Source organism: Parasteatoda tepidariorum, chromosome 3, assembly GCF_043381705.1.
Source record: "Parasteatoda tepidariorum isolate YZ-2023 chromosome 3, CAS_Ptep_4.0, whole genome shotgun sequence".
NCBI classification, from domain to species: domain Eukaryota; kingdom Metazoa; phylum Arthropoda; class Arachnida; order Araneae; family Theridiidae; genus Parasteatoda; species Parasteatoda tepidariorum.
In genome coordinates, this window is record NC_092206.1 from 84,143,380 (window position 1) to 84,157,206 (window position 13,827).

A 13,827-nucleotide genomic window follows, 5' to 3' on the forward strand; every position below is an offset into this window, starting at 1 on the left:
AAGTATCCATCAGCGAAAAGTACTGCTTTGTTTGTGGTGGGACAGGAAAGGTCCAGTGTACTACGAGTTGCAGAAACAGGGAAAAACCATCAACGCGGATCTGTACTGTAATCAGCTAGATAAATTGAATGCAGCTATCAAAGAAAAAAGGCCAACATTAGCGTCCAGAAAAGGAATAGTGTTCCACCACGATAATGCTCGCCAGCATACTGCAATGGTGACACTACAAAAACTGAATGCGTTAGGATGGGAAATCCTTAATCACCCACCGTATTCACCTGACATTGCACCATCAGATTGTAATCTGTTCAGATCTCTGCAAAATTATCTAACGGGTAAAAAATTCAAGTCTTTTGTTAATGTTTCCAAGGCAGTTGCTGATTATTTCAATTCTAAGGACGAGAACTTCTACAAAACAGGAATTCACTGGTTACCTGAAAGATGACAACAGGTTGTAACAAATAACGAAGCTTATAAAATTGATTAATATTAAACGCATATTTTTATAAATGAATTCAAATATTTTCTTTAAAATACGACAGAACTTTCCCTCCAACCCAATAATTGTTCCTTCTATGTAAGCATTAATTCGTGACCCGTAATATACAAAAAAAAAATTTTTTTTCATTTCATTTTTAGCAAGAGTTCTTTAAATATTGAAGGTTATCGTTACGGAACATCCTGTGTATTTTTGATGGGTACGTACAAATATTTTCGAGTGAAAGAAAACGATCATAATCTGATTTTTGCCAAATAAATCTTATAAGAACTGAAAAGTCGAGAACTCAGAATAAATGGTTTGCACTGAAACTTATAGATTATACAGTGAAACCTGTGTAAGTTGACCACTTCTGGGACAAAAATTCGATAGTCCACTTAGACAAAGATCAAATTATAAAACTGGTATTTAATTGGGTTTTTTTCTTCCAGTTTTTTCTTCCAGATCAACTTAAGCTGATGATCAACACACAGAGGGAGTCAACTAAACACGTTTCATTGCTCTATCAAATATTTAAGTGATACCAAATGAAAATGAATCATATCAAAAGAATATTATTTTCAATATCTTTAAAATTTATTGTGCTTTTATTTTATTTAATCTAGTGCGATGAATCCATATCCCGCGGAGATATGGCCGTGTTCGCGTCCCGAGCTGGCCCCAATTCCTCCTGGCATCCCGGCTGTTTCACGTGCAGTGTCTGCAAAGAGCTTCTCGTGGACTTGATATACTTCTTCAAGGATGGCAAGCTGTACTGTGGAAGACATCACGCGGAGAGTCTCAAACCCCGTTGTGCTGCTTGCGATGAGGTGAGAATGGGTTTTTTTACGTGAAGTTACTGTGAAACCTGTGTCTGTATCAATATGATGGTTCACTTAAGGCCTGTTTATACAATCCAAGTTTTTCGACCAAGATTAATGGAACTTGTTTTGCTTGAAGCTTACATCGTGTAAACGATCATCCAAGTTCTTGATCCAAGTCCTTAGATGATAGTAGAGCATGTTCTACTTTCCATCCAAGTTCCCTTAACAAGGTTTTTCGAAGGGAAAGGGAAGTTAAGAAAAATAAAAAAGCCACAGTTTTCTTACACTTCAAGCAAACCGATGATTGTTTACTATATATATTATCTTCCCGTGAAGAATTATTTGAGCTTTAGAACGAACAAATAACTTACATATTTTAAGAATTATTAAATTTTTTTAAAAATCGCCAATTTGGCGACGTTTTTCCACTTAAATGTAAATTATCAAAATCACTGCATTGTTTTCAGATTTTGTAAATTTATATGAGCCCAGATAAGGCAGCATTGGAGTAAGTTTCTAAATATTAAAAAATTAGACCCCAAACGCTATCCATTTTAACAAAACTGTGGCTTTTCTTCATATTGACGTATTGCGCCATTTTCAGAATAGAAATAGACAGCACTGACTTTAGATAGGCTTAACTTGTCCTAACAGTCACGAGTAACTGTACCAAACTCACAGCAGTTATGACCATAGCATATTATTCTCAAAATAGCATTTCGTATGAGGGCGGAGCCTTTGGAAAACCGCCTTAACCAATCCGACTCTAAAGTTTCGAACGTCAGCAAGCAGGCATCTGATTATGTCATTTTGCTGTAAGTTTTCATATATTTTAATCCAAATAAATTAATCTGTTAGGGTCTATNAGGCATGAAACCGGTCTCTCCCCAGATGGCGTATTCGAGTGTTGCGATCGCGAATATTGACGTATTGCGCCCTTTTCAAAATAGAAATAGACAGCGCTGACTTTAAATAGGCTTAACTTGTCCTAACAGTCACGAGTAACTGTAGCAAACTCACAGCAGTTATGACAATAGCATATTATTCTCAAAATAGCATTTCGTATGAGGGCGGAGCCTTTGAAAAACCGCCTTAACCAATCCGATTCTAAAGTTTTGGACGTCAGCAAGCAGGCATCGGATTATGTCATTTTGTTTTCCGTTTTCATGTATTTTAATCCAAATAAATTAATCTGTTAGGGTTTATTTGTGTTATTACGTTTTTATTTAAATTTATTTAGTAATTTTGAATAATGTTGAATACGAACAGTGCGCATGCGCAGGTTTTTCATCCTACCACCAATCAGCAATTCAAAAACTTGCATAGTTTCAACTAATCATCCAATTCCTTGGAGAGAGATATTCCTCCAAGTTTTCGAATTCAAAAACTTGGACCGTATAAACAAGCCTTTAGGCAGGCCATCAATTTACGAAGAAGTGATACAACTGTTTTTTCTAATCTGGTGCTTGATTATAGAGGTCAAGTAATACTTGGTCAATTATAGAGATGAACTTGGATAAGTGATCTACTTAACAAGCGTTACTGTATTTCGATAAACTCCTTTCGTATTTTACTCTGTAAGCGCCAATCTTTGACTTGAAGGATTGGTCTCAGATAGGATAACTATGTCTAACTATCAATTAAGTGACAATGACTCAAAAACATACTTTCTCTAAAGGAAATATTATATCTTCGACTAATTATAAAATATATAAATATTAACATTATTATAAATAAGTCATTTTAATGAACAAATTTAAAATTAGCGAGTTTAATTACGATTATAATTTGTAGTTCATAGTTATAATTAATAGTTATTTACGAGTATACTTTTTAGTTCTAATTTATAACTATTTAACTGTTTTTGTTCTCAACTCAGATTTCGTTATTTAAAATTATATAGTTTAAGAAAATATAAAAACTTTCACATTTTGCAGTGAAAAATTTTTTTTATCATTAATTAAAAAAAATAAATAGCATTATTTAATTAATAATGATTAAATATTTTCTTTCGCGAAAGTAATTTGGGGTAATTGAGTTTTATTAGTTGGTACAAAAATGTTTGAGTGTCCAGAGATAAAGCGAAATACGCAAAAATTTAAATGATGTTACTTTTGACCGGTCTCTTAATTAAGCTAAAAGTATTTTTTAAAAAAATTTAAAGCAACACCGTAATAGCCCGTTGTGGACCACGGAGGTTAAGACTCCTCAATTTCATCATCAACTGAATGATAGTGGCAATTCAGTTAGCATTGCGCACCAACCGCTTTTACTTCCCAGAAAAATTGGCACCCATCGATCTGAAGCTGCGTGAGTTAAGAGCCACCATTGGGGATCGATCCTTTTACTAAACTGTTTAAACCATATTGTCGAGACTTCGGCTACCCTACCCTATAAGTGGGGATTCAGAAATTAAAATCCGTCTAAAAGCACGTTTATTTAAAGGAAGTTCGTATTTTCTCTAGTTTCATACTTAATTTTTCGTCTACACTGTTTAACGATGTTTTTCGAAACTCAGCCTGAACGAAAAGCAAACAGCCTACTCAACGTACTCTGGAATACGATCCCTAGGTCAAAAATTGCTCTTTCTTAATCTTTTTTTTCGCGCCCTGTCTATGCTTCGATTGATGTATTGAACCATTCATTTACCTAAGGATATACTGAAACTATGTATAGCATTCAAAATTTAGAAGACGCGGAATATCTTTAACCTTGAATGACTTCATAGATATCTATGTATAAGTACAGCAAATATCTATGAATGATGAAATGATGTTATTAAATATAAAATGTACCTTTTCAGATAATATTTGCCGATGAATGCACAGAAGCTGAAGGTCGAGCGTGGCATATGCGGCATTTTTGTTGCTTTGAGTGTGATCGCCAACTTGGCGGTGAGCGATACGTCATGAGAGACGGACGACCCTTTTGCCTGCACTGTTTCGATGCAACTTTTGCTGAATATTGTGATTCTTGCGGAGATCCTATTGGGGTGGACCAGGGACAAATGTCACACGAAGGCCAACACTGGCATGCCACGGAAAATTGTTTCCGATGCCACTCATGCCATACGCCATTGCTTGGAAGACCTTTCTTGCCACGAAAAGGCCTTATTTATTGCTCCGTCCATTGCAGCAAAGGTAAACATCGTCTATTGTCACTTTAATCTTAATAAACGTTGTAGTAATTTTTCAGATTTTTTTCATCATTGATTTCGTCAATAGTTATTGTATTTATTAAGACCAGTAAAAGATAGTTTTAATAATCAAAAATTTCTTGCACTTCGTTTGTCGAAACTCCGCGAAAAGAATTTAAAGTAACTATTATGCTGTCTCCAATGGTTTTACGTCAATATTACTATTCATAGTGTTTTAAAAACGCATCCGACTTTACTTCATTGAGCAATGAGCATTTTTCAATGAAGTTTGGATGGCATCATTTTTGGCTAACTATTGAGTCGAACAAAAGCGCTCAAAAGCAATTGAATATAGAATATTACCAACTAGCTATAGAATTGAATCTTGAGCAATATCAGTTCAATTACACGGCAGAATCTAAACATATCATATCAAATTTCCAAACTGTATTAAATGTAATTGAGTACTTGCAACTCGAGAGGAAGTGAAATGATTATATCTAAACATGTAATTCAAATCAGATTTAATTAAATGCCTGTAAGCGATGTCACGCGTGTTTGTCGAACTTGATTGGCTTCTGAATCGACAAATACCACGATTTATCTACAATAACGTCCATTGCAGGTATCCAGTTAGAATCTTATGTACAAAATTAAACCTTCCACACAAGCGTTGGCAATTATATTGACATCTTCTATGATTTTTCTTAAATTGCATCTTTGACAACTATTTAATACGTATGTTGCCGTGGCATTGAAAAAATAGCGAAGTGCCTCACGCTAGATTTCGAGAAAAGTTTGACAACTATTTTATTTCTGTTGCTAATGCTGTTGAAAGCTAAATCACAGTTTCAAAAAACTGATAAAATAAAATTTTCATTGAAAAAAAAATCTTCCGCAATAAGTAGCATATCATACAAAAATGCCAAATATATATAAATCACAATTTTGAATTTTTTGACTCTTACATTGTTTATTCTATTGCATGGCAATAAGATAAGTTCTCTGCCCTGCAATTGAAAAATTAACGTAAGCGACAAAAAATTCAAAATTGAGGTTTTTATATATTTGTCATGTATGTATGATAAGCTAATATTGCAAAAGAAGTTTTTCAAAAATAAATTTTGTTCTAGCAATTTTCTGATAGTATATTTTATCGTTCATAGCATTAGCAATAGAAAGAAAATAGTTGTCAAGCCGCTTTTCTCAAAATTTATCGTGAAACACTTGCTTTGTTTTCTCAATTGCCCGACAGTACTATAGTAACAGATTATAATATCAAATGTGATAAGTTACATTAAATGGCATGTATTTTTCTTTTTTAAATTAAGTAACTTATAATTGATTTCAGTGGGTGAACAAAGTAACAGTAGAAGAGGTAAATCATTCCAAACAAATCCACCAAGTGAGAATCGAACATCCAGCCCTTTGGTACCTAGAAGTCCATTGGTTCCATATCGCAATGCTACCAGTACGCCGAACAACAATCTCAATTTACAACAACAAACAGAGAATAAAAATACAAGTTCCTTTATCAAGTAAGTGTGCACTTATCCACCAGATCTAATTAATCCACTAGATATTTTTTTACCACCGATGTTTTTATTTATTTTTTATATTACCGGCCTATATGTTCAACTCTGTTCTTGTCTTTTCGAATCTGATTCAGAAGACAATGAAACTCCTGAGTCTAGTTTCGGGACAGACATTCCTATGTTGAGTATCATTTGAACCGACTTCGCCCATTTCAGAAAAGGGCAGACTTAGCCAATATGCGGTCTGCCGTGTAAATAATAACTAGTAACTCGTTGCGGCATTTGCAAAATTTTTGATGAGTAATCTGCTGTTAACATAGCAAGAGAGAAAGATAGATCTTGCGCTGATTACAAAAAAATTTATCAACAATTTATTGAATATCATTGTTGTGATTATTATTTATGTAAGGTACTTAATGTTCGATGTCATCCGAACAAAAATAAAAAGGGGGTGAGGAAAAAAAATAATAACCTGGAACAATATGTCTTCATCAGACTATATCTTCCACAAAAAAAAAAAAAAAATANAAAAAAAAAAAAAAAATATCCAAGTAACACAACTATCCATAAATTTTACATGTAAGATTTTAAACAGAAATATTCAGAGAGAGTTAATTTTAAATTTAGATTTCACAGGAGCTGTTCGACCTATTTCGGTTAAACTTTGTATTTTGCCTTGTAAACTTACATTCTTTAAAATGATGTAAAAATTGTGTACCTTACAAATCAAAAAATTTTCGACTAATATTAAATAAAAACTTTTCGGCTATTATTAAAAAAAATAATGATTATTTGAAAGTTATTATTATTTTTTTTTTTTTTGCATTTTATTAATTTTGAGTAAACAAATTTTATAATTGTGTGCAAAACGTAAAATTATCATTAAAGAGTCCACACTTTATATCGTTCTCCTGCCCAAAATATTGGGACCCTATTTTCCAGATTGTGGCTACTCCCTATATTTTGGGGATCTGGAATCTAAATCCGTCGTAAAAAATGGTATATTTATTCTAAGAAAGTACGTTTTTGTAACTCAACAACAACACTTTTTTCGTAACTTAAAATATCGGCTACCCTAATTAATTAGCATATTTGAGTTTACTCTATCGAATTACTAGGACTGAGTCCTAGAACGTGAAGATCGAATCTTTAGATCAAAATTTATTCTAAATAGTCCATTTTTTCCCCCGCACTGTACAGTGCGGCTTTCAGGAGAACTCCTCCAAACACCAGTCTTGCGTCGTGGCGGGTACCATGGTTACGAGGAAAAGTCACTTTGAATAGGAGTGTGGGGTGGTTTTGTCTTGATCTTTGCATAGGTCAGCGTAAGTAAACCTATCGACACCTTCATTCCTCAATTGCACCCCCATTAGAAATGTGCTCTCGCTTTTTACCATAGCAGCAGAGAGCCCCAGACTTTTAGTCTGGGGGAGTTCTCCTACAAGCCGCACTATACATTATTATTTTTATTTATATGTTACCGTTACAAATTGTTATTAAGTAGATAAAAAATGATTTGATAAGAGGGTTTAAAAGCTATATTTTATTATTATCATTATTTTACTGTATGGCTTCTTCGTTTTCATACTTTCATTCATTTGCTTCTATAACATTCTTCCTTTGATAGAGATGTCTCTCCAATTGTGGAAGATAATGCTGTTGTGGAAAATGGAAGATCTCCGTTAAATGGTCGTTCTCGAGAGCCTCTCAACATGTCGGACCTTACAATAGATGCTCTAATGTCCAAATCTCCTCAAGTGTTTGTCCAGGTAATGCTTTAATACTATTTAAATCAAATTCCTAAATTAATTGATGTTATACCACAGTTAAAATCCATTTAGTTGCGATCTCTAACATTAGAAGCCAAGCCAAAATAAATTACTCTATGTGAAACAATGCTTTAGAAACAATGCAAAAATTGGTAAAATGCGTTTTGGTCAAACTAACTGACAGATGTTACTTAATAAAAAAAACAACATTGGCTTCAAAAATATGCAGATAGAAATAAAAGTCGACTCCCATTCTCGAGACTTTCCAGGCGTGAATGAAAAAAAATCAAAGTGATTTGAAACACAAAACGTAAAATTGTCGAAGAAAAACGAACATAAAGATGAGAAACTAAACTAGAAAAACCCCAGTAGCCGAGAGTGAAACAAAAATAAGAATGTGTTGATGTTGATGGTTATTGAAGATTTTTAATAAATGAGTTTATTCATTAACATATTGAATTCAGAAAAAGCAAGTATACAACTTATAACAACTAGCAACATTGAAAGGTAAGACATAAACTATTTTGACATTGAGTGGTCATGATGGATAACAGAAAAAGAAAAACCACTGTTGCCGAGAGGGGCGAATCAGAGTAAAATGCATTTCCACGGGTTATAATGCAATTTAAATTTTCAATCATGTTTAGTTCCAAAAATAACTACATATGACTTTTAGAATGTATGAAATATGGTAACGTGATATAGACACTTTTAACGTCAAATGGTCAATTTTGCCTTTTAACTTCCAGCATGAATTAATGCAATCTTTTTTATGTCTTGTGTTGCTTATTTCATACCCCACTCAACGTCAGAATGGTTTATGTCTTGCATTTCAATTTTGCTAGTTGGTTGTTATAAGTTGTACACTTGTTTTTTTTTAAATTTAATATGTTAATGAATAAACTCATTTATTACAAATTCTTCAACAGCCACCAATACGTTGATTACTTACTAATTGCTTGTACGGCAAGACATATTAAGAAACTGAATCTGTTGTCGAATTTGTTTAATAAAACAAGTAATTAAATACATTTTCCCTATTTGATTTTAGGTTGTTGAGGAAATCGAAGAACAAAGACAAGACCACAGCCGTTATCATCACCGGCGAACTACAGCCCACTTTTCGATGCCCGATCTAACAAGAGACACTGGATCAGCCACCCCTCCAGGAAGTCCTGCCAGAGAGATACAAGACCAAAACAGTACCGGAACTGGCAATAGCAGTGGTACTGTCTCTTCCAAGAAACTTATAGTGCGTTTTAGTCCATCCACAGCGAAACTCCCTCCATCCAGTGATGATGATGAACAAAAAACGATGTCCCAGAAAGTGGAACGCTCTTCCTCATCTTCTTGTGCAGGAAGTGAAAACACTTACACAAAAACTCAAGTCACTCCATCCCCAAATAAACGGAACTCCGGAGTATTCCGGAGCAGGAGTTATGGGGACCGTTCTGAACTTGAATCCAGTTACCAAAAACCAGACGATGTTAGACCATGCCATTCTCGATACAACAGGGCAGACGATGATCGTTGTAGTACATGCTCAAGTTCAAGCTCTGATGATGATGATCCCTATGAGTTGCCACCGCGAAGAGCGTATGGTGGCGTTCGTATATCTTACGTTAGCAATGACGCACTTGCTGTAGCCCGACAGCGTTCTGGAACGCTGCAATCGTCTGGAGCAAAAAGTCTTCGAAGGAGGCGGAAACACGACGACAAAAATTGTATAGTTTCTTGATTGCGTTTTCATTTCATTGTGCGAGTACAAATGTTTGAATCACGAGCTTCCATATTCATTTTCTTACATCTTGTATAAATTGTATTTGCATATGATTTTGTAAAAGAAATTTTGATAAAAATCATTCTTTACAGATTTTAAAATAAAATAATTGTATTTCAATTTCATTTGACTTATTTTTATTTTGCATGACATGTCGTGTTCCATAACTTTCCATAATTTCAGAAATTAATCCTAAAATTAATAATTATTATCCTTGAATTTTTCCTTATAGTTTAAAATTTTTTAATTCTGTTTAATAAACAATGCTTTTTCGATTTTACTGAACATTTATTAAGAAAAACACGAAAGAAATACTATTTACAAAATATACTGAGCCGAAACTATATCAAGATATCTTAACAACCTCATTTTCAAACGACGAGGGCGCCTTTCTTTTCACATACAATATAACATATGGTTATTATCTTTTTAAGTCATCTGATTCTTAATGTTTAAACTTCTTTGTTAGGGTTTACACTGTAAGAAGTAATCATAACACTGGTTGAAGATATTATTAAAATCTCAAAATATTTATTAAATTTAATGGTATTTCGGACTTTAAGGGACATTTTATTGTGCAGCAAGGATACATTTTATAAATAGAGATTATATTTCTAACAAATTAACGATGATTTATGCGAAAAAGGGCAAATATTAATTGTGGAAAAGAGATTTAAAATTATTTATAAAAGAAATTCTTAAATTTGCAACGATAAATTAATAGGTCTTCGACTTCAATGTTTCCTAAAAGAATTGATTTTAAAGTTATGAAATAATAATTAGAATTTGAGCTATAATTAATCGTTCATAGAAATTTCAGTTGGATATCGAATATTTTTGGTGAAAACTTGATTAAAGATTTAACAGGAACGCTTAGAGTTAGGCAATTGTGCCAATGGAAACCCTATAATTTTTTAATTTAATTATTTTTTTAAGAAAATCATATGTTAAAACTGATCCACACATTTGGAATTGAAGTAAAATTTTTGTTCGAAAATATTTTTTACTCCTTAAACCTTTCAGAGTGTTTAGCGTTTTTAAAAAGTTCTTAAAGGTGCTTATTTTCCTTTTTTAAAAGCGCTAAAGGTGCTTTTTTCCATGGATGTTTTTTAAAAATGCTTAATTTTCCCTTTTCCGAAATGTGATATTTTTCTTTACCATGTTGATTTTCGCCACAAATTATGCAAAAAGACATTGTCCTATTCAACTTTTTCACAATTAATTCAACCCAAATCTATTTTGGCATACCGCCGGTCTGTAGTGTATAAAAGCACTATTTGTTTTACACGTTTGATGAAATACTTGCGTATACTGAGCTGGATTCAGTGGTAAAGATTTTTGACTCTCGTGTGCAACTCTGCTGCATTTTGCAAGAGATTCTCAATTTCAGAATTCATTTTCCGCCCTCTGTAACAGAATCGAAAAATCTCATTTTCCGCCCTCTGTAATAGAATTGAAAATCTCTCGAATTTTTGCTGATTGCGGGAACCAACTAAACATTTGTTAATTTTTTTTTCTCTATTTATGATAAAAAAATTTCATTTCTCTTGTTAATTTCGTCGTTTGTGACGCGCTATCATCTTTGTCACTTTAAATAAAACCATCAATTGTCAAAAACTTGCCAACCCTGTCTAATTTTGATATTTTTCGAAGTGCTTAAAAGTATTTTTTGTGTGCTTGAAAAGTGCTTATTTTTTGTTTAAAAATTTGGCTAAGCACCCTGCCTTTTATTTAACCTTCTAATGAAAGTTATGAACTAATAACTATATTTTGCTTAGGTTCCACACAAATGCAGAAATAAAGTGCTTTCTAAAATATATTTTTTCATAAAATACACTGTTCTTTATTTTTTTAAAAATTCATATATTTATAATTAAGGAAGTACTTGTATAGTTTAAAAAGTAAAACTTTGATTTAATAAAAACTTGATGCTTGAGCTGCATATTTTTTAATTAACTTAGTTCTTTTCTCAAAGAATATGTAAAAAATGTAGAAAAACTTATTCAATATAAAGTACTTTAGAAATTCAAAAAGAAGGTAAATAAAACTTGTTTTGGAATCAGAATTTTAAAAAAAAAAAAGTTTTCGCTACTAGGTTAAGGGGTCATCATTGAGATATTCGTTCAGTATCAATTATTCAGCTTTTCTCATAATATATTTAAAACACCAGATTTTTCAATCAAGATGAAGAACCAAATAGAGAAGATTTTTATTCGCTCACAATTGGTTGACAAATTGCAGGGAGGCCTTTAATTTCAGAATACAGCAATTCCTGTAAAACCAGATTTGATAATATTAAAAATTTTAGACAGCAAATATTTTCTTACTGTATTGAAAATTTTCTATACGAAATGCCCTATTTTGATTTATTTTTCCTGAAATACATATTATGATAACAATACCAGTCAGTATCATTCTTTGGGAGTCTCTTTCTCCCTTAACCTTAAATTTAGAGCCGTGGGGGCTCAGGTGATAGAGCATTTGCATTACAATGAAGTGAACCGGGTTCGAATCCCAACAATGGCTGGTCGATACGAATTCCACACCTGGCTCGCACCGACCACAGTGCTGACATAAAATATCCTCAGTCGTAGTGGGATCATGGGTTAGGTATTCGTGGTTTTACTCTCCATGTAACGCAAATCGGGGTTAGTTCCATCAAAAAAAGTTATTCCACTACTTGATCCAAGAGTTCCCTTGTTTTCTGAATTGGGTTCAAAAATACAAGGTTAAGGAGTTGAATATTAGTAGTCGCAAACCCAAAATTGGGTCTGCTGTTTAACGATGAGTTATGAATAACATTAAATTCAACTGTGGTCTGGGAAGGAAGGAATCTATTAATCATCTTTTTTAGTTTTCTCAATCACGCTTATGATGGATATTTACTAAAAGTAACTTTCAAAGTAAAATAAGTCAGAATACCAGAAACATCTCTCTCCAATTTGACTTATGCCGATGTTATGAGATGTAGAAAAATTTCAACTGATTGATAAAATTACCCCAATGTAATTTTGCAACCAGCATTTTCAGAAAGGTAATTTTAATCTGTTTACAAATTTTAAAATATCTTACATAATTAACAAATTGATTATTGTCTTCTTAAAAACAATAATATTAGTAACTGTGGAAAAATATTTAAACAGACAAACGTCCATCATTGTATTATCTGACCAAAAATGCTAACGATATAACTTTACGTTTTTGAAAAAAATTAGTAGTAGTTCTAAAACTTATCAAGAGATTTTTTCTCAATTTAATGAAGAAAAGTCATTATTATCCTCTTGACTTGAAAAGGTATTGTCATGTCAAATGATGATATACTATCATCAAAAATTTATTACGAAAAATAAAGAGAGAATAAAAAATTTAACATCGAGGGAATAGAGCTCTTAAACTGTTTACTATAGTGTTATAAAATTTACCAATTTTAACAAATCAAATTTATGTCGTAGTTTTTAAGAAGCGCGAATCATTTTGACATTTAAAATACTAATCTTGCAAAGTAGTACAATGACATACTTTTTTAAACAACGTTATACTATAAATAAATTTTAATTGATGTAAACAAAAAAAAATTCTAACACACTTCAAAATTTCTTTTTTACTTGAAAGAATTTTAAGTATTATTTAGTTGGTATTTATATAGCTAATTTATTACGGACAGGTTAAGTCAATGGATCTGTTACACTATTTGGAATAATCTACTTTGGATCTATTACACTATTTGGACCAATAACGATGTATTTTATACGAAATTAAATTTTCTTATTTGCTACTTGTTAAATTACCCTGAAGAACAATTTTTTTATTAAGATTTTCTTTCACAAGATAGTACAGATCTCGGATACTTTCTTATCAGTGATTTCAAATCAGCAATTGGCTTCTCTATTCAATCTAGTTTTTTAATTACATTTTTAGTCTATTTTTGGCAATATGTACTAGTTTAAAAACGTTATAGATAACAGAGGTCGCCTAAATGTAGCTACAAACTTCTAAGGGAGCATATCATCAGAATTAAAATTTGCTTAGGCACCTGTCCCCAGAAATGATGTCATACATTGTTTGGCCGCTTTCCAAATATGAAGTTTTACGACCTGTGCTTCTGAACATATTATAGTGAAGTGCCCCTAGCCATGTATGACGACATTTCTGGTCATGTCCTAAGCAGTTTTAATCCTAAAGATGTGTCCTTACTTCCTTAGAAGTGTGTCGCAATATTTACATGACCCCCTGTTATATAATAACATTTTTAAACTTGTACATTTCGTAAAAAATATAGTCTAAATATATATATATATATATATA

General features: G+C 32.4%; 1 protein-coding gene across 6 annotated transcripts in view; it reads left to right on the forward strand.

The window, feature by feature from the left end:
- LOC107440772 (espinas) overlaps positions 1 to 9,647 on the forward strand; it is a 204,909-nt gene extending 195,262 nt beyond the window's left edge. For all 6 annotated transcript variants that reach the window (XM_043042432.2, XM_071178918.1, XM_071178917.1 and 3 more), the window contains 5 exons: positions 1,105 to 1,308; positions 4,106 to 4,442; positions 5,790 to 5,976; positions 7,601 to 7,742; positions 8,794 to 9,647. In XM_043042432.2, coding sequence (XP_042898366.1) covers positions 1,105 to 1,308; positions 4,106 to 4,442; positions 5,790 to 5,976; positions 7,601 to 7,742; positions 8,794 to 9,480 — 1,557 coding nt within the window. In that variant the 3' untranslated portion in view covers positions 9,481 to 9,647. The remainder of the gene's footprint in view (positions 1 to 1,104; positions 1,309 to 4,105; positions 4,443 to 5,789; positions 5,977 to 7,600; positions 7,743 to 8,793) is intronic.
- The last annotated feature ends 4,180 nt before the right edge of the window (positions 9,648 to 13,827 follow it).